The sequence below is a fragment of the Rosa rugosa genome, chromosome 4 (genome assembly GCF_958449725.1).
Source record: "Rosa rugosa chromosome 4, drRosRugo1.1, whole genome shotgun sequence".
NCBI lineage: Eukaryota > Viridiplantae > Streptophyta > Magnoliopsida > Rosales > Rosaceae > Rosa > Rosa rugosa.
The window spans coordinates 50,830,393-50,857,946 of NC_084823.1; the positions used below are offsets into that span (position 1 = coordinate 50,830,393).

The window sequence follows — 27,554 nt, forward strand, 5'->3', positions numbered from 1 at the left end:
GAAGCGGGACGCCGCACAACTCGAAAATACTCAAAAACCCTAACCCTAGCAGAGCGAGAGAGAGGGGGAGTAAAAGTCGCGGTATGAAGAAAACTGGAAGGTGACAGATAGTGGATAGTTATCTGCAGAGAAAATGGATTTAGTGGATAGTTATTTATGGGGTTGGTAGTTCTCCCACGTATTTATCTATTTCCCTATTTTTTTTCTTTTCTTTTTTTTCTGTTTCTATTGTAATTTGACTATATTATCCCTTTATATTTTATGAGTATGAAAGTTTATTAATATTTCAGGGTTATTTTGGTATAATTTTTCAATTTTGGCTAACAAAGCCTCTTCTTTTAATAATAGTATAGATTTATTTTTTTATAGAAAAAAAGCGTCTAACATGTCTGATAAATGCCTTAAAAACATATTTCTTAACGTAAAATGACAACTACTCTTTTCTTCATTAATGAAAAACTTCCATGCAATTCTACATATATAAAAACACGAAGACTCACTAGCGATCACAGATTTCAGAGATTCCGCAACCCTCGTGCACAACCGGATCATTCCAAAATTAGATTCTGATGGTATTAGCTAGCATTGATCGATCCATCGCGAGGTCTATTCCGAAATAATTTTCTTTCGGATAGAGTGCGATAGACTTTCTTACACATGCAGGCAGTAGGTGGAACTTGCTTTCTATGTAATACATCTAATACAAGATCCAAGTTGTAATGGGGTTTTGGTAGTCTAAATCACTTTCAGGCTGCAGTGATCGAGTCCCTTTCAGGCTGCAGTGATCGAGTCCCTTTCAGGCTGCAGTGAGTGAACTCAGAATTAGCTTCAAATTGCGTGCATGGGAATGATGATCAGATCCACTCCTACTGTTGGCTACGCGTAAACAGAGAGATTCGACTGAGCTTGTAGACAAGCAGAAATCGTCGAAGCGAAATCTAACAACTTAAAATCAAAGAGATCGACATGATCTGGATGACGATGGATTAGAATGATCGAGTTGCAATGAAAGCAATGGGGTTGGGGATATCATTCTCAGCCGTATATGGGTAAACTGGGCGATGTGATATGCAACATCACACAGTTTGTGCCAACTTTGCATGCCTAGCTTCATCTGTTTAAGGCGATAACATCATAAGCGTATGCCTCCACCTACTTAGGCTTTTCTTATTTCTTTTTTCTAGGTCCACTTGTGTTTCGATACTCGTTCGTCGATCAATTCCCCTATATCTATCAAATCTTTGACCCAAAAAGAAAGAAAAAACCTAATCCTATTTAACCAATTAGGAATTATCATCAAATCAAGATGAAATTCGATCATCTTAATTTCTGATAAAAAAAATATAAAAAATAATGACTAAGAGCATTGAATCCTTGGACATTGATGTTATGAAATGATCATTTATCTTGCAAGTTAAAAATATATTATGACAAAAAAGGGTGTAAATATCTCATTTTTGTACTATTTCCACAGCTCTCCGAACCGAGCTAGATAGTCTTATGTCACTAAACTCACTAACCAAGTTGGACTTTGATTTTTACTTACTAGCCTTCTTGCACGCACTTTGCACGTGTGGAAGAATTGTGCTCATATTTGCGAAGTCTTTCTTATCATTTACATGTGTTCGATACATTCTGTTCTAATTTATATACTCATACTTGGCATGGTTTATTTTGCTCTAAAAACTTTGCTTGATATACTCCTATTTGGCGATCTTACACTCATACTCATACTTGGCTTGTATTTAGTCATACACATACTCGTGCAAATGAACCAGCGTATAGTAAAAAAAAAGGTCTTTGTTGCGATATAAAAATTACCTTCTACATGTGTATGAAAACCAAATCAGATATGTAGCTAAGACTATGCATAATCATCTATTCCTTTGCAATCATATCCATACAATGGCACTGGCCGGCTGGCTACTTTTTAGATTAAATTTGTTTATAATGGACACATATTGTAGTATTTAGCCGATATAGGAGAGTTTGATTACCTATCTGAGCTGAAGCGGTTGAAAAAAACTTACCCTGCTTATGTATTAGTAGTGAGGAGAATAACAATAATATCCAAAGAAAATATACATAGTTGCTTATGTGGTCCTATTTTTCTTCTTCTTATTGTGAAACCTAATGGAAATGGAAACTTTGATTGAGTTTGTAAAAGAAAATATACATAGTTGCGGAGTTGCTTAGGATGTGGTCCTACTTCTTCTTCTTCTTCTTCGTTATTTGTGAAACCTAATGGAAATGGACACTTTGATTGAGTTTGTAAAAGGTATATCATATCATATCATTAATTAACGATTTTGATGGAAACTTTTAAAAAGTAAGGAAGGTTCCTATGTGCAACAATTTGTGATTAGTGGATTGCAACGTGCTAATATTGGAATGGTAGGGAATTTACCAGTACAATAAAAAATGTTTTTTTTTTTAATTATTATTTTTTAACAAAACCCGATTTGAGTCCATAAAATCTCATACAGACCTGCGTTTTGACCGAAGACCTGCGTTTTGACCGAAGACCTTGTGCAACAGAGATGAAGCTTTTGTGTTTGTTTTGCCTGGAATTTAATTCGCATCTTAAAACTCGAGATAAACTTTCTATCTATAACCATAACATTTCTCCATTATGTCCTTTTTGTGATAGTTCTTTCGAGTCCATGGACCATTTATTTATGTGTTGTTCTTTTGCAGTTCAGGTTTGGTCCTTGGCTCATACTTTAAATCCTTTGCCTTGAAATTGATCTTTTTTAGACTGGCTTGACCATAAATAATTCTTATTTGTCTTCATATCATTTTGCTTCAAGTCTCTACACTGCTTGGGCCATTTGGCACAGCAAAAATAAATTAATTTTTAAGAATATCAATATATCTCCTTCTTCGTGTGTGTTGCAAGCTTATGTTTTGAGCTCTAGTTATTTGAAGGCCAATCCCAGGTTCTATCACACAGAGATTTCAAAATACTTTCATATTAAGTGGCAACCCCCTAATACAAATCAAGTGAAGTTGAATTTTGACGGTTCTGTCAGGAATGGTTTGGCTACTATTAGATTTTATTCGCAATGAGGATGGTAACCCTCTTTTTGCAGCTAATAGAAAGATTGGCAATGTGTCAGTGTTGGTAGCGGAAGCCACGGCTCTTCGAGATGGATTCCATATAGCCTTACTTCAGCATCATTCTGACATTATTGTGGAGGGCGATTCCAAGTTATTAATGGACTGTGTTCAAGGCAGTTGTCAGACTCCGTGGCGCATTAAAACATTATTACAGGATATTAAGGCGCTTTTGCTATAGTTCTGGTCAGTAATCTTCGGACATGTGTATCACGAGACTAATTTTGTTGCGGACCATCTAGTTTCGGCAGCGTATACTTCCCATAATCCTTCTGTCGGGTTTTTCTGTTTGCCCCTTTCTGTGTCCCCAACGTTCCAGTTGGATCAACTGGGAGGGGTGTGGCGTGTGGTTTTGTTTTCTAATTTCTGTTTTGTTTTTCAATCATCATCAAAAAAAAAAAAAAAGTATTTCTCTTTCTTCTCCCTTCTCTCCACCATTTCCTATTCTACATTGATCGACACCATGGGCAATATGAGAACTCTCAAAAAGACACCAAAAGTACTGTTCATCAACCCCGCAGAGATCACCTAGCTTGTGTTAATATATACTAAAATAGGGAATGAATCTTTCATCAATTTGTCCCACCACCCCAATTATTTTATCTCAAAAAAAAATTATTCAGTAGTTCCGGACTACCATGTGTCTATGGTTCTTGATATTTTGATTGGACGATATGACATTGCTTTGCTGGTTATTGATCCATTTTTCTTTATTTGTTTCTTCTTGCCCCTTGAATGCACATGTCGTCGTCGTCTTACTGATCGAAATTACAAACACATAGTAATTCCGGACCATACAATCACTACTCTTATCCCCTGGCACGAATTAGTTTCTGGGCCTAGAAAATCTTTGAGGAATCGTGTGATCTCAATTAAAAAAAAAAAATCCGAGGCTCCTTGAAATTCGGAGACCTCGGATTTGGGAGTAGTGGAGAAAACTCAAAATTGCATACATGGATAAGTTGTTAGGATCATTAGAAACTGGCCCGAAACTGCTGGACTGATCCCAATAATATTACTTCACTTCTGGTGAGGCCCAATACTTAGATTTGTTGTGAGTAATAGTCCATGCAGCCTAGCTCATCCAACTTAATCTTCTACACAATTTCCAGTGAACCTCAGACTTTTAGGGTTTAAGCTCTGCATCTAAAACCCCCACAGCGAATGATTCAGCTCACCAATGGCGATTTCAAGTTTAGGGTTTGCTTGCCGACCCAATTTCAACCTCCGCACTCCCACCTTTCAATGCATTGGCAAGGTAATTTCGCAGGCGCCTCTGTTTTTACATTTCGGCAATGAATTTTGTGTATTGCGTTCGTTTGAGCTTTAGGTTCAATTCAATTCAATTCAGGTTCAATTGAACTTGGTTGCGGCCATGGAGGCGATTGATGAGCAAGAGGGTCGCTCTAAGGACAACAAGACCAATGATTCGGCCAGTGGAATGAGCAAGTTTTGAACTTTCATGTTTTTGGATTTTGGGTATTGTAGTTTGGAATTTCAAATGGGTTGTAAAGCTTACATTTAGTTTTTGTTGGGATGAAGGAGATGGGAAGGCACCACAGTGGAAGAAGCTGAATTCGAAAGAGGTTGGGATTAGTAGTTCTATGATTGACAAGCCGACCCGAAAGGTTTTGAATGGGCTAAAGCGAAAGGGTGAGCATTGACTTGTGTTTTAAATGGTGTTGAATTGCATTGGCACTAGTTTTTGCTTTTGTCATTTTATGTTCTGTTGCAGGGTTTGAGGTATACCTTGTAGGAGGTTGTGTAAGGGATCTTATCTTAAAACGCACGCCAAAGGACTTTGACATTTTAACTTCAGCTGAATTGAGAGAGGTTTTGCTCTGAAACGTTATTTGAAAGTTGGTTTTTGATGTCATAAGTTCTAGCTTGTAGTATCTGCAAATGATATTTTCAGGTGACTAGAACATTTTCTTGGTGCCAAGTAGTTGGAAGGCGGTTTCCTATATGTCATGTGCACATTGGTGATACGGTAGTGGAGGTGGGTTATTTTGTTGTAAATGTACAAATCTCAATTGTCTAATTATATGGGCATTAATAGAAAATTTACTTCTATATAAAGTGAGTAAGGTCTTAGTAAATAACTAGAGGTAACCAGTCCTGGTATCCTGGACCATCAAATTCAAACTTAATTCATTCCCATTTTTAATTGTGTAATGATCTCTAAAACGTCAGGCTTATTTTATTTACTTGTTTTAGTATCTTACGTGACTTTTATACAAACATGCACAGACAGACATACACAGAGTTCTAATCTAAATTGAATTGTTGTGCTCGTATTAGGTTTCCAGTTTTAGCATCAGCGCACGAAGCTTTGGTAGGAACTCAAGAAGTGATTTTAAAAAACCTGTACGCTGTGATGACAAGGATTTTATGCGTTGGAGCAATTGTTTGAAGCGTGACTTTACAATTAACGGGTTGTTTATCAAACCGTTTTCACCTGAAAGTTGCAGTTTCACTCTTCTTTATATTTCTTAAAGTCTTTATTCATCTCTTGCAGGTTGATGTTTGATCCTTATGCAAGGATAGTGTATGACTACTTGGGAGGAATAGAAGATCTTAGAAAAGCTAAAGTGTGCTTCTATTCTTAGAAGTTTTGGTTTCTTAAATTACTTTAGACTAGCTGAAAATTTGTGTCCTCACATCATCTTCTGTGGGCCTAGGTCCAAACTGTTGTACCAGCAAGTAGTTCATTTCGAGAGGATTGTGGTGAGCTTATGTTTGCAGTTTGATGTGTTTTCTGTACATTGATAGTGCTAAGCTTAGTTCATTGTTTTATAGAACACACACCCCCATGCGCACATGTTGAACACTTTCCCGTCTTTTTGGAGACACTAACATCAGATTCCAATTACTGTGCAGCTCGCATTCTACGTGCCATAAGAATTGCTGCTCGTTTAGGATTCCGTATTTCGAAGGAAACAGCTAATTCTATTAAAAATTTATCCTACTCAATTCTTAGGCTTGATAAGGTAGTTTAAAAGCTCTTTGACCTTATAATTTCCTTTGCACTCAAGTTGGATTATTCATTCAGTACTTCATACTTTAGGGAAGGATCCTCATGGAAATGCATTATATGATGGCGTATGGTTCTGCTGAAGCTTCCCTCCGATTATTATGGAAATTTGGACTTCTGGAACTACTTCTACCCATCCAGGTATGTATTTTCTAAATTTGAATGAGTTTCCTAGTTGTCAGCACAGTAGTACAGGTTTTAATACATTTTCATATTGCAGGCAGCATATTTTGTTCGCCATGGATTTCGAAGACGAGACAAAAGGTCTAACATGCTTTTGGTAATTATCTTTTGATCATCATTCAGTTACTTATTACATTCTTATACAAGATCTGATTATAGTTTGAAGTTTCTTTGACTTAAGAAGGTAATGATTTATTTGTTCTCTGGTTTTCACTTGCAGTCCCTTTTTTCTAACTTAGATAAACTTCTTGCACCTGACAAGCCATGCCACAGTAGCTTATGGTAAGATGTTAATGTAAACAGAATGCTAAATAAAATAAGTTTGATCTGATAGTGATCCAAGCAGATTGAATTGCATGATTCTTGTGTACATGTGAGATAAAGGGAAATACTTACAAGATCATTACAACTATGACCTAGGGAGGCTCATCACAAGTTTATACTTTCAGGATTGCAATCTTAGCATTCCACAAAGCACTCTCCGAACAGCCTCGAGATGCGTTGGTGGTTGCTGCATTTACCCTTGCTGTTCACAATGGTGGAGATATGTCAGAAGCAGTGGACATAGCCAGGACTATCACTAAACCACATGACGGTAGCTTTCATGAATTATTAGAACCGAAGAGTTTGGACTCTGAAGCATATAGTAAAGAGGTTAAGGATCTGGAGGCATGTTTTAGGCTGGCACTCGATCATATGACTGATCAGCAAATTGTCTCAGAGGCCATGGCAGCGTACCCACAAGCACCGTTTTCTGATCTGGTCAGTGCAACCTTTCTCCCTTCCTGTTTGTGTGTACGTCTTTGCATTTCATCTCAGTTTAAGGAGAACATGTAAAGGGCAAGTCTTATTTTATTCGATCTCAATTTGCTGCAGGTATTTATACCATGGGGATTATCTTTGAGGGTCTCCCAGATTTTCAACTGTGTAAAAGTGGGTGGGAAGCTGGGATTTGTGGCAAAGCAAGGAAGCAAGATTGACTACGAGTCATTAGCTCAGGGCAGCCTGCCAGAGGTTCGGCATATTTTTGCAAGAGTCGTGTTTGATACCATATATCCTCTTTAGACTAGATCTTGATCATTCTCGTATATGAAATGCTTGATTGTGAGAAAATTTTGTAACATCAATCATAATATATACAAGGGAAATAAGTTTTTTTGTTTTTTTGTTTTGTTTATTATTATGCCTACGAGATTCTGTTGCAAGAGACTCGAATCATTCAATGGGATCTCAACAAAATGAAAATAAGCCGACGTTACTCACAAAGATGGAGAGCAGTGAGAAAAATGTAGAATTCCTCTTTCTTTTTCTGGTTCAGTAGCCTTCAGATGACCAGCTGCAACCACAGAGAAGATGTCCAGGAGCGAAAATGGGGAGGGGAAGCTAACACATGAACACCAGCATCAGTCCCAGTGAACCGAAACTAGCGAAAACATTCGCAACACAATCATGATAAACACTACGGTTCCAATCCATAGCAACCAACACAGCTTGCAATTGTGATCAAGTTAAAATTAGGATGGGAATTACAAGCTCAAGACTTCATTCTGAAAATAGGAAAATGCACTCACTTTTGAGAAAGTCTCCGACTCTCCATTTCTTCTACTACGTAACGGCTTCGTTAAACTTGAACAGCACCACAAATCGAAGCCGCATAACTCAAATGTCGATGATGATCACATGGAGTTGGAAATCTCTGGCTCTTGGTTGAATGAAGAAGCCGTCACCACTTTCACCGAGTCTTTCATAAAAAGACATAGTAATCGATCATTAGCATTGTTGTTGTCTTACTGATCATTTAAGTGCTTAACATGTTGAAACCTTAGGGAGCAAGGCAATTAAAGAATTACTACAAGCCACAGAAAACATTTTGATAAAAGCTTCAACTTTAGCTCGTCTCCAAATTAAGTATGCTTTATTAGCTTTATACTCATGCGATGCATGTGTTATTGGGGAAGAGAGGAAGAATATGGACGTTTCTTATCACCCATTAATTTGCTTTAAATTCCTCATATCACCCAATTAATTTGCTTTAAATTAGGCGAGAATTTTAAAAAATATTTTTGGGTTTTTTTTTTTTTTTGATCAGGTAGTTAGCTGTTAGTAACTCACACACCCATGCAGTGGTATCCCAGCGCCAGGACACCTGCACCGACATTGCGGCGAAAGCCAGACTAATCCACTGCACCGCAGACGCATGAATCCAAAGGATTCCTCAAATCTGCTGGCCACGGGATGGAGTTGGGGTTCGAACGCTAGACCTGGGGGTTCCAGACTAGGCCGTTCGACCAACACACCACACCACGTGGTTAAATATTTTTGGGTTTTAAGTTAGTTTTTAATCTTGTTTTTCAGAATTATTAAAAAATAAAAATGTCTTAATCATCCTTTAATGAATTCATAATCACTCTATCTTTAACATCTATTTTTTTTTGAGTATTTTTATATACACATCCCTATTTGTTAAATACACACCCAAATTTTTTGTACAATTTTAAATCCCCAGTTTACCCTCTTCCAAACTAATAAGAACAAAAACACGGACAGGCAATCATGCTTGCTGGATATGATAAGCCAGAGAAATAGAGAAGGATGGGGGGTTACGCGCATCTCTTGAATGTTGGTATAGGAGCGGCAACAATGGTTGTAATATTGTATTGTATATATAGTTGGGGTTCTGCTCACTGTGACATCCATTGACATTGCCAATATTCACAGGTCATGGTTTGCAAAGATGAATTTTGCGAATTTAAATATCAAAGTATTAGCATCTAATAGAAATTCAAAAGATTTTTGTTAGTTCCCTCTATGCAATGCAACAATATCTATCTTGAAGAGTTGAATATGTTGTAGTCTTATTGATCACCAAACTTCAAGTGTAGCTCAAACCCTAAAAATTGTTTCTATTACAGTACGTACAAGAATAGTGTGAAATAAACAAAAGGCATGCAATGGGGACTTGAGCATTGCAAGAATTTTTAGATCAAAAGACCAGCATAAAAACATTGAATCGGAAGAAATTCAGTAATCAATCATGAAATAAAAAAAAATTTAAAAGCAGAAAATAGTGCTGGGGTGGAAAGAGAAAAAAAGAGAGGAAGACAATAGGTTGTGTTGTCTATATATGTAAAGGAAAGAGAAGGGTAAAAGAGGAAAAATTAGAGAAAAAGTGGCAAAAAATGTCAAGGGATGTGTATTAAGAAAAGAGGGATGTGTATATATAACTACTCATTTTTTTCTCCTTTCGGTTTATCTTTTTATTTCTATTGTTATTTAATTTTCATTTTCATTTACTCCTTATACAATACGGATAAAACCATCCTCCTCAACTTTCACACCCTCATCATCTAAGCGAATAAACTTTCGAGCGAATATGAAGGAAAACTAAATTTAAAAGTAATGAAATAATTTTTGAATGAGTGAACGAATGAACAAAAAATTTCAATTGAATGATTGAAAAAAACTACACACCGAATGAATGAAAAAAAATTGTTGGATTGGTGGAAAGAAAATTCTAGGAGATATCCAGAAGTTACAAAAAGCTCATTTTTCATTCATTTATTTATTCGGTGGGTAATTTTTATCATTCATTCAATTGTAAAGTTTTGTTCGTTTGTTCGCTCGTTCAAATAGAAAAAAAAATTTTCATTCACTGTTAATTTTTTTTTTCCTTCATTCATTCACTCGAAAGTTCATCTACTTAGATAGTGAGAGTGGGGAAGTTGAGAATGATGGTTATCCGTATTGTATAGGGAGTAAATGCAAATGAAGCATAACAACAGAAGTAAAAAGATGAGCTGAAAGGGAAAAAAAAAAGGAGGAAGATGAGGTGTTGAAGATAGAGTCATTAGAATTAATTGAAGGATAATGATATTTTCACTTACCATATGATTATTTTATAATGATTTTGGAAAACAAGGTTAAAAACCAACTTAAAGATCTAAACTAGGTCAATTTTTAAAATTTCTCACCATGGGCGTAGGGGTTGCCCCTGCAGTCATCTCTTTCCATCTGTATCGCTATGGAATCGTTGGACTCCGTATCTGAGATAATGCCTTGCCCTGGAGCATTTCCAACCGCATTTACTAAATCCTGACCCGGTTCCTGTTCCTGCTGGATATCCAGCACTCCCATTGCCTCAGCATTAGCTTCCACCATGCCGTTAGCCACCGCATGAGCATTAGCGGCCAACGCCAGAGCGGCAGCCTCTGGTTCAACCTTAACAACAACAACAACAACAACCCTAGCTGAGCAGTACGACTCTGCGTACAACTGGCTACAGAATCAGCTGGAGGAACATATTCTTGCTCTGCCATGATCACTAAGCTATCAACCGAAATGAGTAGATATTGAGTGAAAAGTGAGACCATAAGAATGAAACTTAGCTAGGGTTTGTCAAACTCAATACTTTCTACTTCTTTAGAGCGTGTGATATATAGATCAAACCCCCTATTATGTCTGGTCTGGTTTATATAGTAGTATTATAGGCACCTCGACCTGCGTACTTAAGGCCTTAATAATTGTCGCTTTCATGATCGATATTTACTGCCAAAATAATGATCGAGTTAATTGCCTTAATGAGGGATCCAAAAATAGTTGATCACTCCCACAATGCCCCTAAATTTTCTCTTTGGATACTAGTCCTAAGAGGAAAATTCTAGATCCCTTGTTGCGTCAAATCTTGCCTCGAATATTTCCTCGAGGCCTGGCCGCCCCGATTCTTTCCTTGGGCCCTGGCTTTCCTGGCCGCCCCGAATCTTTCTTCGGGCCTTGGTCGTCCTGAATCTTTCCTCGGGCCCTAGCCCCCTCGATTCTTCCTTAGGCCTTGGCCGCCTCGATTCTTTCCTCGAGGTAAAGAGTTATTTACTTTGGCCACCAGCCTTACACATACAATTCGGAAACACCGGCCACAATATATTTCAAATATAAAAGGAAGCAAAAATTAGAAATATGATTACTAAAAAAAAAAGGAACGCTAGTTTACGTTATCCAAACTTTTGTCTCTTTAGGGCTTATCACTCCTAGTCCTTAGTGATAGAAATGAGATTTCCTGAGGTGCAGCTCCCGCCATCACTTTTTAGGAAAAAGTGGTTCCCAAAAACGGCGCCACTTGTTGGTGACGAAAAATTCCATAGAGGATATTGACTCACCAATGAATGCGGACAGGAGTGGGAGTTGACCGGGAACGATCTGGATGCATCCTTGGATTGGCATGTACTGGTTCCTCCAATTATTCATCCAATCAGTATGCCGCATGCCCCCTCGGTGAGAGGTATGTTTAAGCCTTCGTTGGTGGCGCCGCCGGCTCTCGCGTTTGTTACTCTGTTGGTTTGGCAAGCACCCTCGCTAGCCTCACCGCTACCTCAGTCTTTACATCTAGTCATTCAGAGGCAAGTTTGGATCTTGGATTAGGTTCGGGGCACGTTTGTTCAGGGATTGGATTTCGTCATTGCCAATGAATGCGGACTGGAGCGGGAGCTGACCAGGAACGATCTATAAGCTTCATTTGAGCGTTAACTCGAAGTTTGACCGTGGCTCAAGGAGGAGGGGGGGTACCTGCAGAAAACTCTCCGATGCCTAAGTCAGTACGTTTCTTAGTAATGGAGTAGAAAGAGTCAGAATGAGATGGTTTACCTTGTCGTCGGGCTGCCTTTATATAGACGATGACTTACTTGGAGGACAACCCGCCATTACTCCCGCTTTTATGGTCGCATTTATTTACGCACTTATGATGACAATTATTATGTACTTAAGGCCGTAATAATTGTCACTTTCTTGACCGATATTTACCGCCAAAATAATGATCAAGTTAATCACCTTAATGAGGGATCCAAAAATAGTTGACCACTTCCATCTGATAAATATAACTCTCTTTTGTACGAATAATTTAACAAAGTTTTATAAAAAATGCCCTAAAAGATGTCTTGCTCTGAACTAAAAAGAAAAAAAAGAAAAGAAAAAAAAGAGAGTGTATTAAATCTTAATCTCTTGGTTCATCTTGATTCCTAATTATTGAGAAATCAACCATCCCGTAGGCCCTGTTTGGATGACAGCAATGAGAATTAATTTCCTTTTCCATTCAGATGTGTCGTTTGTTTGTAATTAGAAATTGGAAATGAAATAAAAAATGAGATCTGACTGGAAATTGACTCCCTCATAAAGCCTGAATAAAATTACCTAGTCAGAGGTGGTATTCTATTTCCATTTCTCACTGTCAAAGACAAAATTACATTAATTATTCCTCTAAAAAATTTATATTCCCTCACCAATATTCCTTATAAGTTGATGTCATATCTGTACTTTAATTAGTAAAAGAGCGTTATTGAAAATTAATTTTATATTTTATTCTTATGACTTACCAAACACTACAATAGGAATCAAAAATTAATTTCATAATTTAATTTTCAGTGATGTTCCAAACATCCACATGGAAATATTAAAATATATTCCATTTCATATAGGTCTGGAAAGGAAAGTAAATCATTTTTCCTATTTTGATATTCCTGCTAAACAAACGGGCCGTAGGGTTTGAGATTTTTTTCCCCATTTGCTTGGGAAATCTTCAATCCTAAGTTTGCTTTTAAAGAAATTGTGGCCCAAGGCCCAATCCATAATCAACAATTTACCTCCCTGTATAATCCCCCTCACTGCTACAACTAAAACCGCGAGAGGCTCCGAGCGACGATGGAGATCTGCGCCGGTCACAAATCGGAGATGCTGTGTCCTATCTCCGACCACATGGAGTTGGAAAAGTCTGAAGTGACCTCCTTCACCGAGTCATTCTCCAAATACCACAGTGAGTCACATACAATTCGACGATCATATATAGCTAGTTAACTTTCCTTACGACTTACATAAATTGTTTTGTGCAGTACCAAAGTTGAAAGATGCTTGGCCACAGGTGGAATCGGCTTTACAAGAGCATGGAATTTCTTACACACTCAATCTGGTATGCATAAGAAATTTGTTCTACACCTAGCTAGCTTTGTTAATTATACTCTGGTTTACATTAATCAGTGGTTTATGAATTACGAGATTCTGCTATGTCAAATTATGGTCAGGCTGAGCTTTACATGACTGTCTCAACCACCCCAAGGACCGAAGATCCAGACATCATTCACAGGGCTAGGGAGATTATTGTGCTTCTGTCCAAAACTATTGTTCCGACATATGTGGTACAATTCACACATCCTTTTATTCTATAATTCGCGTTTTTAATTAAAATATCATGTGTCTATATGTTTACAAGCATTTCTTTTACAATTGATTTTTTTTTCTTTCATTGTTCAGCGTTTTGTGTTTTTTTTTAGGGATTCGAGTGCATGACATGTTCAAGTCATCCGAATGTAGTGTATAGAATTAAAAATGCAGAATAATTACAGTTTCTCTAAGACGTGGTCGTCTTCTACTTGACTACTTCTAACTTTCTTCCAGTTTTATTTAACAAAAGAATATAAACCTTCTCACTTGCAGTTCTACGTATTTAGTGAACAAATTGAAAAGCCAGTGTGTGTTGCAATTGGTTTTCTATTGAGAACACCCAGCTTTATTTTTACTTGAAGAATTGTTGACCCATGGTAGGCGACATTATAGTTATTCCCCAAAGTCTCAAACCTATAGATATTTACAGTGTTTTGAATAAGGTGTCTATTCTCGTTCATTGACTGCAATCTTTAATCTAAGAGGGCAACAGCATGTAAGCAGTATTTTCAGGGCGAATAGTAATCACGCTTGTATTTGTTTTTGGTTGATTCAACACATTAATGTACGTAAGCATTTGAAATAAGAAATTATGTTTATGTTGCTCTTTTGTGTAGCAAACTGCACATTTTTCTTTTTCTGATTCGAGTTCATAACGTTTTTATTTCAGGTAATTAATATACTGAATGGCTATATGCATCATGACCACATCAAAACTGGGTATCAAGAAGGTGGGCTTGCCGCAATACATGGGATCAAGAAGGTGGGTATTGCATATTCTTCTTAGCTGCTGTCTTTCAAATTCTTTGCTGAACTTAATAAAGTAACATTTAAGCCTTTCCTCTAGTTGTGCATTCGTGATGCCTTTTAATTTTTAAAATGTAATTAGTTTGGTGATTTAAAAGGTTTAGAGTTGAGTTATCGTTTAGTGAAACAGGTTAGAATGGAAATAATATGAGCTATATGAGCCTTCACAGTTCACATAGTTGCTCTGCTGCATAACTGCCCTTATTCTCTCCGTAATAGAAGCTCTCTCATTGTCTAATCTCTACTTTTTTCTTTTTTCCTTTCAGGAGCGATTTGCTAAACAGAGGACCAGATTCTTGGAAAACCTAAAGGTACATAAAGTCCTATATTATGTCTTTCGATCTTCTACACAAATGGAAAAGGGAATGAAAGGATAAATAGGCATTCCTTATCTTCACTTTTAGTAGGTACTTACCATGGTTAATTCTCTCTGCTAACAATATAATTTGGATGCAGGACCTTGCATGCCTGATGAGTTGTCATCTGTATGTTAACGTAAGGGTTACAATTCCTGTGTGATTCTGATACATTATACATTATACATTGTGCACTTACTTTTCTTGTCTATACTATGAATTAATTTTTTTTTAACATGTGCCAATGAACAGGGAAACACTGTGACTGCCGCGGGAACTTCACTTGAGCATGTAAAGGTGGTCAGAATGGTCGTTGAAAGGTGTTATGTTGAAAATGTGAATCCTGCAACTATTGTCAGTCGCTTAAACGTGAGGAAAGATATGCTTAATGTGGAGAGAAGGCTTCAAGCTTTGTTGATGTGAATTGTTGTTATTTACGGGATTGTTATAAAAGATTAGCCTAATTAGTCAAAGTTAGTTTAAACTAACAATAAGATCGAACATATAAATATTAGCAGCGGCCATGTTGCTGGATTGATTGATGTAATGTAGTGGATTGCAATGCATGTGGAAGGGTTGTTATTGTGATTGAAAGAACATAATGTAGTAATGAGTTGAGATTAATAACTTCTAATATATGAAGGTTTTATTTGACAATATCTTTTCTTCTGGTTAAGAAGTTGCCGGCTACGTTGCACTCAAACTCCTCATGAGAACATAATTCATTGGGAAAAGGCCTTTTCCCAATGAATTATGTTCCTAGGCAAACCAGGAACTGAACATGTTGTTCCAGCATGCCCTCCCTATGGCAGAACAGAAGAGAGCCTAAAGCTTTTGATGCCAACCTCAGAAGTCAGAAACTCGGCTTTCCGCATAATCCCTGATAAATATAATCTGCTGCCTTCTTTGTTTTTGACCAACTGAGATGATAATTTTACAAAAAAAGTAACAAAAAATAAAAAATGACTACTTGTAGAATTGATAGTATGAAGTCTTTTGATAGTTTGTAATTCCTTGAACTAAAAGAATGGAGTTTGACATCCATCAGTTTTGGATTCAAGAATTGGCAAGCTCAGTGGCAGCAGGAGCGGCGCCGCCAGTAGTCGGCCTGAAATAGAACAATTATGCCCCATAAATATGAAGTCTTGAAAGCATAGGATTAGGATATAACATAGAAGAGACACGGAAAAAAATGAAGGGTTCGAAAGCTTACACGCCCATGAAAACTTTGCAGGCATCATAGATACCCCATTGGCTTCCAGTAAGGGTTCCGATCATGACTATACGAAGAGGAAGACCCCGGGTGAACAGACCCCACACTCCTAGATTCTTCACAGCCTGCAACATACATCAATTAAAATTGGCACATTAACAAAAGATGACCAAGTACAACTATGAGGCTACTTAATGCTTATATATATGAGCATTAACAGGACTCACATCACTAACAGTTGCCCCCTTGGCATTGTTGAGGAAAGACACCAAGTTATCAGCAGGGTGTGAAATAACAGCACAGAACACACCAGCCACATATCCACACGCAAAGCTCACTCCGAGCTGCAAGGGTGTGCTGCACTGCTCTTTCGGTGTTGGGATCACATGCTTGTAAGTGAGCTCGACAAATTTCTCAAAAGTTGCAAATTTCATCATTGTATCTGTACAAAACCCACCAAGTAATTGTTATCAGCAATAACTCCAGAAGATAATGAATCTTAACGAGCATGATCATGTTATGTTGCTAGACTGTGACGGATAGAGAAGCATAACTTACAAGGAATTTGGCGTCCCCAAAGAGGAACAATCCCTTTGTACAACCTGTAAGACAATCAAAGCAGTAATTATCAAACCAAAGTTCTTGCATTCCATGCATTACTACATACAACAAGCTAGTGCCAATTCTGAGTAACATTATATATTCATACCCGAGAGCGCCTTCGGATTTGATAAACTTTGGTAGCCCATCTGACAAACCTCTGGCGAACCCCGGCTGAGTCTGGACTCGAACTTTGACAGCTTCCATAGGACAGAGGGCAACATCAGCAAACACTTCAGCAGATGCAGAACCTGCGAGATAGATCAAGGTTTTGTACTTGGCTGCATACTCAGGCCCTGCAATATCTGCATAGTACTTCTTAAAGAACTCGTAGAGGCCGTACTTGCCGGCACCCTGAGCACTGTAACCAATCAAAGTGGGCGCCCAACCCCTAAAGAAACCTCTAATTCCTTGCTCCCTGAACATAACTCCAAATCCAGAGATGACACTTTTGTATTTTGCCGGGTTAATCTACATCATCATCAACACAACTAGTGAAGAAAGAATCTCTACTTGGCTACGCCATTTCTAATTTGTTCACAAAATGATATGTTTAGTTTGGAAAAAGAACTTCTAAACTTGAGTGATTATTACAATGACATTTTCCAAAAATTTGGATCGATCCACACTACAATTACTTATTTAGAACTATTTGATAACTTTGCCTATCAGCCTAACATCGTTGGTACAAGAACAGAGGAAGAAAAGCTTAGGGATGTATAATTAGGGTAGTACCTGCATGTTACACTTGACCAGATCAATAGGAGTGACAGCCGTGTGGGTGGGTCCGGTGGCCAACATTCCTGCGACTGTACACGCGGCATAGAATGCCGGCGAGTACATCTCAATTTTCTCATTAGGCGACGGAATCACCACCCTCTTCGACGACGTAGATGATGAAATAAACGGTGACGATGCACGGGTACCACTTCTATGTGTCACGGCATCCAAATCAATCGATCTTTTCGAAGAAATTGAAGAAGAGTAGAGGAAGCTCGGAACGAGAGATTGGCGAGAACTGGTGAAACTATCTGCCATTGTCTCTCTTTCAATTATTATTGAAGGTTCTCTTGTTTTGGCCTTTGTTATGTATGCTCCAAAATTTTTATAACCATAAATTAGAACAAGGCCATTGCTGTACGCAGTTGACCAGCGACTAGTCGTTCAAATAATCAAAGATTCAAATCCTTGTCAAAGACTCAAAACTTTTTTGGTTAAGGACGCGGGAAGCATAGACGTAACTCGTTTCGTTTGTTCCACACCTTTTCCTTTGTCGATGTCAGAAGTCTCGGAACCATCTATAGACGACATGTCGCTTGAAATGCCCTTTTCCGTTTTTGGTCCCAATTGGCAACTTGTTATAGAAGGACCCACGAGAATGTGGAATCCCTGCCATGTAAGTAGTAGATAGGGCTCTGTTCCAATAGAAGAGTTTTGCCTCTCTGTTACCATATCTGTGTTTTAGATTACTCAGTTCTTGTGCTTAGCTTCACTTCCAATATCTTTGAGCTAGCTTCAACAATGGCTTCTCTTTCAGCTACCAGTCTCCGCAGCTTCCAATCCTTGCAAAGCCAGCCAATCAAAACTAGCCAGGTACTAAGAAATATAGTTTACCTAATTTCACTGATTTCATTTCTGTTTCAGCAAATTTATGACCAAATGTGTGCTTTTCTTTGCAGGTAACGAGGACAAGTTTGGTATCTACTGGCTGGGGGAAGAGTGGCTTCACTTCTTTGAGAACTTCCCGTTTTCACATCTGTTCCGCTGTAAGTTAAAATTCTAATACCTACATTGTTTGATAAAGAGGGTTCTCTTAATTAATAAGTATTAGTAATGAATTTATGTAAATAAATGGATAGGCTAAACCGGAGACTGTCCAAAAGGTGGTCGAGATTGTGAGGAAGCAACTGGCTTTGCCGGCAGAGTCCGAGGTCACCCCGGACTCCAAGTTCTCAACACTTGGTGCTGATTCTCTTGACACAGTAAGTAGTATATCCAGTTTTCTTAATTTCTTAGATATCCACATTGAGTACGTATATAGATATTATGATGTGTAATGTGGTGAGGGTTTGGATGAGAAGTTACTATTATGGTCATGGAACAGGTGGAGATAGTGATGGGTTTGGAGGAAGAGTTTGACATCAACGTGGAAGAGGATAACTCTCAGAACATAACCACGGTTCAAGAAGCGGCTGATTTGATAGAGCAGCTTATTGAGAAGAAAACAGAGGCTTGATTAGCAGCCTAGCCAGAAGAAATTGATGAGTTTGTTAAGTTTCTTGATTTATTATGAGCGAGGAAGAAGAAATGTGCTAAGCTTGTAACGTTCTTAATTGATTTTGTTGAGTTTGGTTTGCAATTTCTGGATTTGAATGCCTTGATTTGATTTCTTGGAGTTGCCTGTTTTCTTTTCTATGGGTGTTTTTTTTTTTTTTTTTGATGCAATGAGTGATAGCAGAGGAGCAACCTCTCTAACACTCTAATTTATTAAGCCAAAAAAATGCGAATGACAATGGAGGGGGACCTAACCAAAACCTCCAAAATAAACAAGCAAAACATAAGTCAACGAAATCTAAACTGTGGAAGACCCAAAACATCACTCTCATAGAACGACAAGAGAAATGGAGGAGGCATATCCCACCATACTTGCTCCGACAAAGATGTTCCATGATTAGCTAGAGCATCTGCTACCTTATTCCCTTCTCTAAATATATGTGAAGATTTGAAGTTCATTTGTGAGATCGTATATAAGCAATTTAACCAACGTACTCGAAGTTCTTTTCTATGGGTGTTAATTGTTGCCATAATGGTGCATTTTAATTGTCTAGCTTTGTGTCTGTTCTAGTTTTCAATGTTCATAAACTTCATATACAAGGTAGGTTTTGAGGTTTGATTTGAGTAATAGTTAGAAATACGTTTTGAAATTATGTAAGCTTATTTATTAATTTAATTGATGTGACCCATTTTGAGTTAATAAAGTTATATTTCAGATAAAAGAAAAATATATGCTTGTTGTGCTTGGGTTTAATGACATCAATAAAACACAATGTAGGTTATATGAGTGTCTTAAAAAGTTGGCATTCTCAATTTTTTTTAGAATTTCCAGGCAAAGGAAGAGTCTAAGACACTATTGTTAAGATAAATAAGGAGAATACCCTATGCCTCTCTTTCGAGAGTTTTCTCGCTGGCCTACTCCTTCGATCGACGGCGGCGATGTACCTTCGATTAGAAAGGAGGGCTCGCCCTTCTTTACGGTCCAAATCTTGGTGGTGAAGGAGGGATTCCCCGATGACACTGCATGCTTTCAGGCTTTAGGCTACCTATTCCCCTTGCGGAGATGGTCGTTCTTGGTGGCGGTGTGAGTGATCTGTGTGCCACTGGTAGTGGCGTGGGTGCCTTGGTCTCTAAAAGAGATGGGTTGTGTGATCTGGGAGGTGATCAGATCTGGCTTTATGGAGACAAGGAGAGCTTTGTTTCTGGTGGTGACGATGGGATCGCGTCTTTAGGATGGGCGGCGACTGCAGCTAGGGCTTGGGACGTGGAGGGCTCCTTCTGTTTTCGTGGCTTCCTGTAGAGGCTAGTGGGGTTGGATCGATCTCCAGGGGATAAACTGGAGAGGGAGGTCGATGCTTTGGCTGGTGAGGCTGTTCGAGTTGTCGGAGGCTGCGGCGGGGATCCACGAAGCGGTGGCATTGGTGATCTGACAAAGGCCGGGGTGCACTTAGCAATTTTTGCTTGGGCCATTTAGGCTTTGTTTTGGCCCGTGGACTGGGGTTGGGTGGTTTGGACCCTAAATTTTGGGTTATGGGCTTCCTTAGTTAGGAGAGTGGAGGATGGGTTGTCATCTTCTAACCCAAATATTGTATCACAAAGACCAGACGCTTGGTTGAACTTTTATTTACCTGCTTCTGAGCATCTTGATTTTTGTTAGAATAATGGTGCATGAAGTTTCTCAAAAGGTGAGTGTACCCGGGAATGCGAGGTTCTATTTAATTTAGAATAGGTGCTTTGTATGTCCTAAATGACGACTCTTTCTGTCAGTCCCTCAGAGATGTGTCGTTTCTGGTACTGCTTGCTGAATTATAAGATTGACTGACTTCTATCGATTCAAAAAAGATAAATTAATAAAACTCGGAATTGATGCTCTTGCTTCATTGTTTTGGAATTATTTATATTTTTACAAATTATGCGACCAATTTCGGTTCCTATGGTTGTATAAAAGTCCAATTGGTTTCACCAATGCTTGGCAATGAAACTCATTTAACAAAGTCAAACACTAGAGGCTCCACCAATGTTCTTTTAAATGAAATTTCTCTTATCAAGTGCACAAAGTGGGAAACTACCGGTTTTATGTAGAGACTGATTTTATAAGGTAGTTTTACATCAATCATATGAGGAAATGGTCAAAACATAATTATATTATTTCATAAAATCTTGTAAATTATCTTCCTAATTCTCTCTGAAATTCGTATGTAAAGATATTGTTTTTGATGTTTATAGATGCAAATCATGCCTCAAAATTCTCCCTAGATGTTCGTCTTTGATGTACCAAATGTTGGTGGAATTGCTTTACAAAACTCTTTCCATCCCAATTGTCCAAAGCTATACTTTTAAGACGTTGCCCCAAAAATACCTCTCTCCCACACCGAACGTCGATGTTCCGTAGACCCCGTCATTTTCTGACTCACTCCAAGGAAAGTCTACGTGTCCTAAATCGCCGACGGAAAAACCCACTCCAAAACTAAAACACCTGGCCTCCGCCGCCGGATCCGGCCAGCTCAATCAACACGTCACCACACTCCCCCTTCCCGCGAAACGTGCTTCAACGTCCTTAACACGCAAAACGCCGCCGTTTCCTCTAAAATTTTCCATTTCAACCCCACACAAACCCGTCTCTCCTTTTCTCTCTCTCAGTCCACCCCTCCCTATATTCCTTCCAATTCCCTCGTTAAAATCTAAGCTTCCTCACAATCCCTACTCCATGCTACACTGAAATCCACACAACCTGTATATAATGGATCGGAGGAGACCTGCGAGTCCAGTGTACTCGCGCCAGTGGAGCGGAGGTTCCAGCAGCCCAGGCTCATCTCCGGCGATGTCGCCGGCGCACCCTCAGTCGCGGCTCAATCCTTCCGCGACTGGATTTTCCACCGTCAAGCGGAACCAGAACTTCGCCGCCAAAGCCGCCGCGCAGCGGCTTGCGCAGGTCATGGCGTCGCAGACGACGGTTGACGACGACGACGACGACGACGATGATCTCGGGTTCCGATTCCCTGGCCAGCCGCCTCATGCGCCGTCTTCTTACTCCAGCAATGGCGCCAATAACGGCGGGAGTGGTCTTCCGGCGATTTCCACGACTCGGCCTACTAGATCTCCGTCTCCGGCGGTAATTTCCGAACCTGTTTTAAATTACGATGCCGCTTTTGAATCTGATGTAGGTTGGTTAGGATGCTGAATGATTTGAATTGTGTTGAAACCGAGTTTGCTTTCAGAGCATTTGTTCAATTCTGGTGTTTATTTTGAGATCTGATGGATAGCTACTCTGAATCCGTTTTTGAATGAATTAGAGTGAAAGAAGTATGAACATGATTTTGGAGCTCTCAGAGTTTATTGGAGTGTTCCTTATATCCTGTGATTTTGATTCTTGTCATAGTTTCCATTGAAAGATGCATTGTTAATTTTGTAAATTCGATTGTGGCTACATTATGGCTAATTGTGATTCTTGTATTGTAATTAGTTTCCTCGGAACTTTGTAGAGCATACTACTTCAGTTCGTTCGGCATCAACAGGAAGATCTGCAGTGTCGCTTCGTGCAGGGACTGTAGTGCCAGCCAGCAAGACCTCTATTAGGACTCCAGCATCCATACCTCCAGTTGATCCTCCTTCAAATAGAAACAGAGATAAAAGGCAAGTACCTATAAATATCTCTCTGGCTTAAGTTGTTCTAGCTAGTTGGTGTTTTTGAAGTTTATGTAGCTCTTTCTATATATAATATGTTATTGGCACAGGTTTACGCGGGACATTGGACAGCTTAACTCACAAGCCCCAGGAGATGAACGTGAAGTTGCTGCTCTACGTGATGAAGTATGCCACTGTCAGCCATCAATTTTTGTTTAGAACTAGTGCAGACAAATTAAAATTATATACTTTCAAGGATGCACTTAGATAGTTACTGCCATTTTAAGTTTGGTATCTTGTGAAAGGTTTGGATTTTGGAGCAATTATTGAAACTAACATGTCTTGTAATTGCAGCTTGATATGGTACAAGAAGAAAACGAGAATATTCTTGACAAGGTGTGCCCTTCTTGCAAACCCCATAAGTGCAAATAATTCATATCTAATATTTGTAATACTTATGCCTGAGCATTTTGTACAGCTCCGAAGCGCTGAAGAAAGGTGGGAACAAGCAGAAGCCAGAGCTAAGGAGCTTGAGAAACAGGTATGATGTTTCTATATTTATTTTGTATTTTCTTAGCTTGCGAATCAAGTGATCCAAATCAGTTTAAGGCTGTGCCTTTGTCATAGTTAAGACTTAAGGTAGCTATTGTTGCAGACTTGCAGGTCTGGTTGTGAAGTTTCTTTCCAGTAAAGATGAATTCTCTCGTAGTTTAGTATTAAATATTTCTTTTTATTGCATATGCTTGTGACTGTATGAGCTCAAGTTTGAAATAAAGAAGGCCGTGCTACTTTTTGAGCTATGTTCATGTTCAATTCTTCTTTAACAGGTTGCAACACTAGGAGAAGGTGTATCCCTGGAAGCCAGATTATTGAGCAGGTAAAAGTTGTTTTGCATCTGTTCCGTTTTTATTTGATGTCTTGGTTCTGATTATTTGAATGATTCACCTGCAGGAAGGAAGAAAATTTGCGTCAAAGACAGGTAATTGGGGAGATTAAAATAGGTTTGGAATAGATGCATTTATGGTCATATGAGCTCCTTCAGTGGTTTTTCTTATACAACAAAGCATTTATTTCACAGGCTGCTCTAGACGCTGCAAGACAAAACGAGGATGGGAAAGATAAGGAAATTGCCACTCTTCATTCAGAAGTTGAGGTAATCGCTTTCGATCTCAGTTAAGTTAATCTGTAATATCTTCAGGAGTTGCTTATAATTACTTTTCTATATTCAGAACCTAAAAGACAGTGCTGAAGCAGCAGCGGAAAAGCTCCGAGAAGCAGAATCTGAAGCAAACACTCTTCGCTCAAAGACGCAAAGAATGATTTTAACTCAAGAAGAGATGGTTTGTTTTCTGACTCGAGTGAGGTTTTTGTTTAGCTGTTCATGGTCGTAAGTTTATTACTGCATCTTTCTTGTAGGAGGAAGTTGTTCTCAAGAGATGTTGGCTTTCTCGCTACTGGGGTTTAGCTGTGCAGCATGGTATTCAATTATTTCCATCTTCTCCTTCTATAAAGAGCATATACCAGATGCTTAAAACTGATATATCTGCTTGATGAGCCAATTTTCTCTGTAATGGTGATTTGTTAGTTTCCAACATACTGTTATTCCTTTGAAGATGATTTGTTTCAGTCTTAACATTGAGAAAGAGTACACAACTGTATGTTTAGATATATGTGCCTATGAATTATCTTCTCCTACTAAAATTTTACTGTATATTCTGTTTACTTTTATTCTTTTTAGGCATATGTGCTGATATAGCAGAATCAAAGCATGAGCATTGGTCGTCTTTAGCTCCTCTTCCATATGAAGTCATAATTTCTGCTGGACAAAAGGCAAAGGAGGATTCTTGGGAAAAAAGTTAGTAGATACATTCATTATACCAAAAAATGTTGTGTCATAACTTTTATCTGATTTTGTTTTTCACGTTTTGTACTGATGTTGTCCTGCAGGTGGTGATGATCCAGATAGAAGTAATTTAGGTCGTGATTTGAGTGACCTCACTGGGGAAGGAAATATTGAGAGTATGCTTTCTGTGGAAATGGGATTGAGGGAACTAGCCTCTCTAAAGGTCTGTTCCTAATTCTATAGTTTACCCTGACAATATATTCAGTAAGAGATGGATTAATGGAAAATTAATGAAATGTGGAAGCAGAAGGAGAGGGTTGGGGACCATTCATTCTTTGAGTTGGGCGAGGCACTCATCCAAGAAGAGTTTTTTTTACTGTTCTGTGCATATATTTAATAGTTTGTCCAAACAGACAAGGGTATACTTTTTTCCCTGCAATCCATTGAAAAGTGGAGGATTGAAATAGCTGACAAAGAGGATGTTTATACTTTATACCTTAATTCCTTCTCTCATTCTTAACACCAAATGAGCGGTGAAGTCTCATCACCACCTCTCATCCTTCCCTTTTTCCCTGAAGTTGTACTCAACTTTTAGGAAAATAATCTTCTTCTATGGAGCAATGAGTGTTGCATGTAGGTAATAGTACATCCATGACAGGCTACTCCTTTATAATATGGATATTGAATTTGCTTTGACATATAGGTCAAAAATATAAGTGAACATATATGATTTTTTTATTTTTTTTTATTTTTTTATATTTCTAATCTCTCCGTTATTCACTGTTTTCTTTAGGTTGAGGATGCTGTCGCACTTGCATTGGCCCGACATAGACGTCCAGATTCTATTCGGCAGTCAGCTTTTGGTATTTTTCAATGCTGTCTTGGGTTTGCTCCTCATAAACATGATTCATGATATTACTGTTTCATTTAATCTCTCTCTGTATAACATGCCTGATTGTCTATTTATCAATGTGAGTCTATAAACTATATTCTTCCTTAATATGATGTCCTCAAGATGTTATGGAGAAAATGGATTCACCGAGTTTGATTTTTCTTATGCATATATCTGTCTCTCTTTTTTATTGTTCCAAATTATAGACAATGTTATACTTTACTGAAATTGTTATAATCAGTCCACAATCTGATTATAACATCTTGTATGGCTCATATGTTGTGTGGCCAGACATTCTTGTTTTCACTATCAAACTGTTTCATGTTTGTAACATAGAGATATCTGAAGATTTCTGCATTTTTTCTTTTTAAATTGTGGATAGGAGAATCTATTTCAGAATAAAGCTTACTTTTACTTTTGTTTGTAATTCAGATTCAAAATCATCCGGTGATCCCAAGTTTATGGAGGCATTTGGTAAGAAATGATATACTTTGATCTGTCATAAAATATATCTTGATTTCTCTCAGATATTCTAAGATGAAGAAATATTGTTACACACAAATCATAGCATATGGAAAAAAAAATTGTTGGACTATTTATGACAGTACCTTTCAGAACTACTTTTCTTGTAACATATGTATACTATGGTACCTTATATTCTTCACTCTCTCCTTACCCAAAAGTGATGTAATGGTGTTTGGCCGGCTATTAGGACTCAATTGGGTTGTGTTTCAGAAGCTTTTTAAAGATGCTTCAAGTTAATGCATGTTATAGGCTCCCGCATTGTTTACACAGCAAGTTTGTTGATGGATTCAGTGTGGTATTACTATTTAGTATTTACTTTTTTTCCTTCCTTCCTGCAGAACTTAGTGAAGAGGAGATTAATGATATTCGTTTCAAAGAGGTCAGTTTCTTTGCCGTGAATATACAAAGCGTGATCCAACCCCTTTTTGTCGTGATGTGTATTTGTTTTGTTGAAAGAAGATAATTTATTATGTGAGTCGACATGTTTTTCAACACTACTGATATGCGCAGGCTTGGCTGACTTACTTTTGGAGAAGAGCTAGAGTACATGGTGTCGAAGACGATATAGCAGATGATAGGCTTCAGTTTTGGATAAGCCGCATAAGCCGTAGCAGCGCACAGTCGCCAACTTCACATGATGCTGTGGATGGTAAGCTTCACTATTACTGATGACGCCAAGCCTAAATATATGAATTTTAATTATTTTTCTTTTAGTTAATTGACACGCATTCGCTATGAATATAGCCATTTATTTCTTACATGCACTTCCTCCCAGTTTTGGTAAAGCTTATAATTTGGTAGTGAAGACAGTGAATGACGGAATTTTCTCTAATGTGGGATTTTAGTGGGGGTTGTAAGAGACTGTTCCAAGATTCGTGATTCACCTGTTGAATGGTCTCAAGTCCCGCACTGAAATCCAACAATGGAGAATTTGTCTGGAAATGATATGGGAATTGAATCAGGAACAAAAAAATTAAAGAAAAACTGGTGTTTTCATATTGGGAACTATCGTTTCCATTTTATTATTGTATAATGAACGTACAAATGGTAACTTGTGGCAGTGGAGGGCGGTTTATTGGAGCTGAGGAAGCTGGGAATTGAAAAGCAACTCTGGGAAGCATCACGCAAGGAAATCGATCATCCCAACTCAGATATTACTTATAATCACAATCACAAATCTTCTGCAGATTTCGACACCTCTTCATTATGATGGATGCTGCCTTGGATTGTTGTTTATACCAATTCTTTTTCTTTTAAATTTTCTATTTATATTTCTTATTTTCTCCTCTTTTTGTATAATACTCAGATATGTCTTTTCATTTTGGGTCAATAACCGGGATGGGATTTTATTGCGGATGCAAGTCCAATTTTTTTATGTAATTAATAGCTTCATAGATTTGGGAATCATATGCATATATAGGGCGTGTTCCGTTACCAGTAATGGTATGAAAAATGTTGAAGACATAATGTTTTTATTGAATCCACTGTTATATTTTAGAATAAAGAGGATGCCCCGAATATATAGGGCATGAGGAAATACGTAATCAGGCCCCTCCGTCACATTGACAAGGAGGGAGTTGGCAAACTAGTTCAATGGGAATTAATACTGATGCTACAGATCTTCATATCAGTCCGTTTTATTTTGATCCTATTTTAAGAATGGTTTATTATTCCCCGTCTCATTCTCATCCATCCCCAATTTCTTCTCTTCCTGATTTCGAAAGAATGAACATAACTTGGACCATATAAATATAACTGTTAATTTGCTCTCAGCAAAACAAAAATAAGAAGTTAAAAAGCGATAAACTCAATACAATTCATGTCCTAATTCCATGAAAATTGGACACTGTAACGTGCTCCAAAAAAAAAAAAAACTTATTCAATAC

General features: G+C 38.2%; 5 protein-coding genes across 8 annotated transcripts; 4 read left to right on the forward strand and 1 right to left on the reverse strand.

The window, feature by feature from the left end:
* The first annotated feature begins 4,162 nt into the window (after positions 1-4,162).
* On the forward strand, positions 4,163-7,498 carry LOC133743671 (uncharacterized). Of its 4 annotated transcripts, none has more exons than XM_062171677.1 (14): positions 4,163-4,375; positions 4,469-4,566; positions 4,643-4,770; positions 4,853-4,950; positions 5,033-5,116; positions 5,419-5,552; positions 5,636-5,708; positions 5,799-5,844; positions 5,998-6,107; positions 6,185-6,292; positions 6,372-6,431; positions 6,555-6,616; positions 6,784-7,096; positions 7,211-7,498. In XM_062171677.1, exons 1-14 carry the CDS (start codon positions 4,298-4,300, stop codon positions 7,397-7,399), a joined length of 1,581 nt encoding a protein of 526 aa, XP_062027661.1. In that variant the 5' UTR covers positions 4,163-4,297; the 3' UTR covers positions 7,400-7,498. The 4 variants fall into 4 exon arrangements, with proteins under 4 accessions (XP_062027661.1, XP_062027662.1, XP_062027663.1 ...); XM_062171678.1 differs by having other exon boundaries at positions 4,165-4,375; positions 4,469-4,562; positions 4,660-4,770; XM_062171679.1 differs by lacking the exon at positions 4,163-4,375 and having other exon boundaries at positions 4,660-4,770.
* A 5,482-nt stretch (positions 7,499-12,980) lies between these two features.
* LOC133742162 (uncharacterized) lies at positions 12,981-15,279 on the forward strand. Its single transcript, XM_062169843.1, has 7 exons — positions 12,981-13,130; positions 13,207-13,283; positions 13,396-13,509; positions 14,205-14,297; positions 14,608-14,652; positions 14,798-14,836; positions 14,950-15,279. Exons 1-7 carry the CDS (start codon positions 13,019-13,021, stop codon positions 15,118-15,120), a joined length of 651 nt encoding a protein of 216 aa, XP_062025827.1. The 5' UTR covers positions 12,981-13,018; the 3' UTR covers positions 15,121-15,279.
* Positions 15,280-15,299: 20 nt separating this feature from the next.
* LOC133742161 (mitochondrial phosphate carrier protein 2, mitochondrial-like) lies at positions 15,300-17,598 on the reverse strand. Its single transcript, XM_062169841.1, has 6 exons — positions 17,246-17,598; positions 16,620-16,981; positions 16,469-16,512; positions 16,138-16,352; positions 15,911-16,035; positions 15,300-15,805 (listed from the first exon to the last, which is right to left on the reverse strand). The coding sequence occupies exons 1-6, from the start codon at positions 17,546-17,548 to the stop codon at positions 15,754-15,756; spliced, it is 1,101 nt and encodes a 366-aa protein (XP_062025825.1). The 5' UTR covers positions 17,549-17,598; the 3' UTR covers positions 15,300-15,753.
* Positions 17,599-17,896: 298 nt separating this feature from the next.
* Positions 17,897-18,896, forward strand: LOC133746174 (acyl carrier protein 1, chloroplastic-like). The gene is made up of 4 exons (XM_062174337.1): positions 17,897-18,103; positions 18,190-18,276; positions 18,370-18,492; positions 18,615-18,896. Exons 1-4 carry the CDS (start codon positions 18,032-18,034, stop codon positions 18,744-18,746), a joined length of 414 nt encoding a protein of 137 aa, XP_062030321.1. The 5' UTR covers positions 17,897-18,031; the 3' UTR covers positions 18,747-18,896.
* Positions 18,897-21,161: 2,265 nt separating this feature from the next.
* LOC133742160 (coiled-coil domain-containing protein SCD2-like) lies at positions 21,162-27,212 on the forward strand. The gene is made up of 17 exons (XM_062169840.1): positions 21,162-21,896; positions 22,248-22,417; positions 22,519-22,594; positions 22,763-22,804; positions 22,887-22,949; positions 23,236-23,285; positions 23,360-23,387; positions 23,487-23,561; positions 23,638-23,748; positions 23,825-23,885; positions 24,147-24,263; positions 24,356-24,474; positions 25,045-25,114; positions 25,576-25,617; positions 26,007-26,047; positions 26,179-26,317; positions 26,730-27,212. The coding sequence occupies exons 1-17, from the start codon at positions 21,525-21,527 to the stop codon at positions 26,876-26,878; spliced, it is 1,725 nt and encodes a 574-aa protein (XP_062025824.1). The 5' UTR covers positions 21,162-21,524; the 3' UTR covers positions 26,879-27,212.
* Positions 27,213-27,554: the final 342 nt, after the last annotated feature.

What these genes read in the sequence shown, in the direction of transcription:
- LOC133746174 (XM_062174337.1), top strand. Translation starts at nt 18,032, where the DNA reads ATGGCTTCTCTTTCAGCTACCAGTCTCCGCAGCTTCCAATCCTTGCAA. An exon ending in GTTTTCACATCTGTTCCGCT is followed by an intron (nt 18,277 to 18,369) that starts GTAAGTTAAAAT and finishes ATAAATGGATAG; the next exon opens with GCTAAACCGGAGACTGTCCA. An exon ending in GTGCTGATTCTCTTGACACA is followed by an intron (nt 18,493 to 18,614) that starts GTAAGTAGTATA and finishes GTCATGGAACAG; the next exon opens with GTGGAGATAGTGATGGGTTT.
- LOC133742162 (XM_062169843.1), top strand. Translation starts at nt 13,019, where the DNA reads ATGGAGATCTGCGCCGGTCACAAATCGGAGATGCTGTGTCCTATCTCC. An exon ending in TTTCTTACACACTCAATCTG is followed by an intron (nt 13,284 to 13,395) that starts GTATGCATAAGA and finishes AATTATGGTCAG; the next exon opens with GCTGAGCTTTACATGACTGT. An exon ending in GTTGTCATCTGTATGTTAAC is followed by an intron (nt 14,837 to 14,949) that starts GTAAGGGTTACA and finishes GCCAATGAACAG; the next exon opens with GGAAACACTGTGACTGCCGC.
- LOC133743671 (XM_062171677.1), top strand. Translation starts at nt 4,298, where the DNA reads ATGGCGATTTCAAGTTTAGGGTTTGCTTGCCGACCCAATTTCAACCTC. An exon ending in CCATGCCACAGTAGCTTATG is followed by an intron (nt 6,617 to 6,783) that starts GTAAGATGTTAA and finishes TTATACTTTCAG; the next exon opens with GATTGCAATCTTAGCATTCC. An exon ending in AAGCACCGTTTTCTGATCTG is followed by an intron (nt 7,097 to 7,210) that starts GTCAGTGCAACC and finishes AATTTGCTGCAG; the next exon opens with GTATTTATACCATGGGGATT.
- LOC133742160 (XM_062169840.1), top strand. Translation starts at nt 21,525, where the DNA reads ATGGATCGGAGGAGACCTGCGAGTCCAGTGTACTCGCGCCAGTGGAGC. An exon ending in TTGCTGCTCTACGTGATGAA is followed by an intron (nt 22,595 to 22,762) that starts GTATGCCACTGT and finishes TTGTAATTGCAG; the next exon opens with CTTGATATGGTACAAGAAGA. An exon ending in ATGATATTCGTTTCAAAGAG is followed by an intron (nt 26,048 to 26,178) that starts GTCAGTTTCTTT and finishes TGATATGCGCAG; the next exon opens with GCTTGGCTGACTTACTTTTG.
- LOC133742161 (XM_062169841.1), bottom strand. Translation starts at nt 17,548, where the DNA reads ATGGCAGATAGTTTCACCAGTTCTCGCCAATCTCTCGTTCCGAGCTTC. An exon ending in AAATCCGAAGGCGCTCTCGG is followed by an intron (nt 16,513 to 16,619) that starts GTATGAATATAT and finishes ATTGTCTTACAG; the next exon opens with GTTGTACAAAGGGATTGTTC. An exon ending in TTGGGGACGCCAAATTCCTT is followed by an intron (nt 16,353 to 16,468) that starts GTAAGTTATGCT and finishes GGTTTTGTACAG; the next exon opens with ATACAATGATGAAATTTGCA.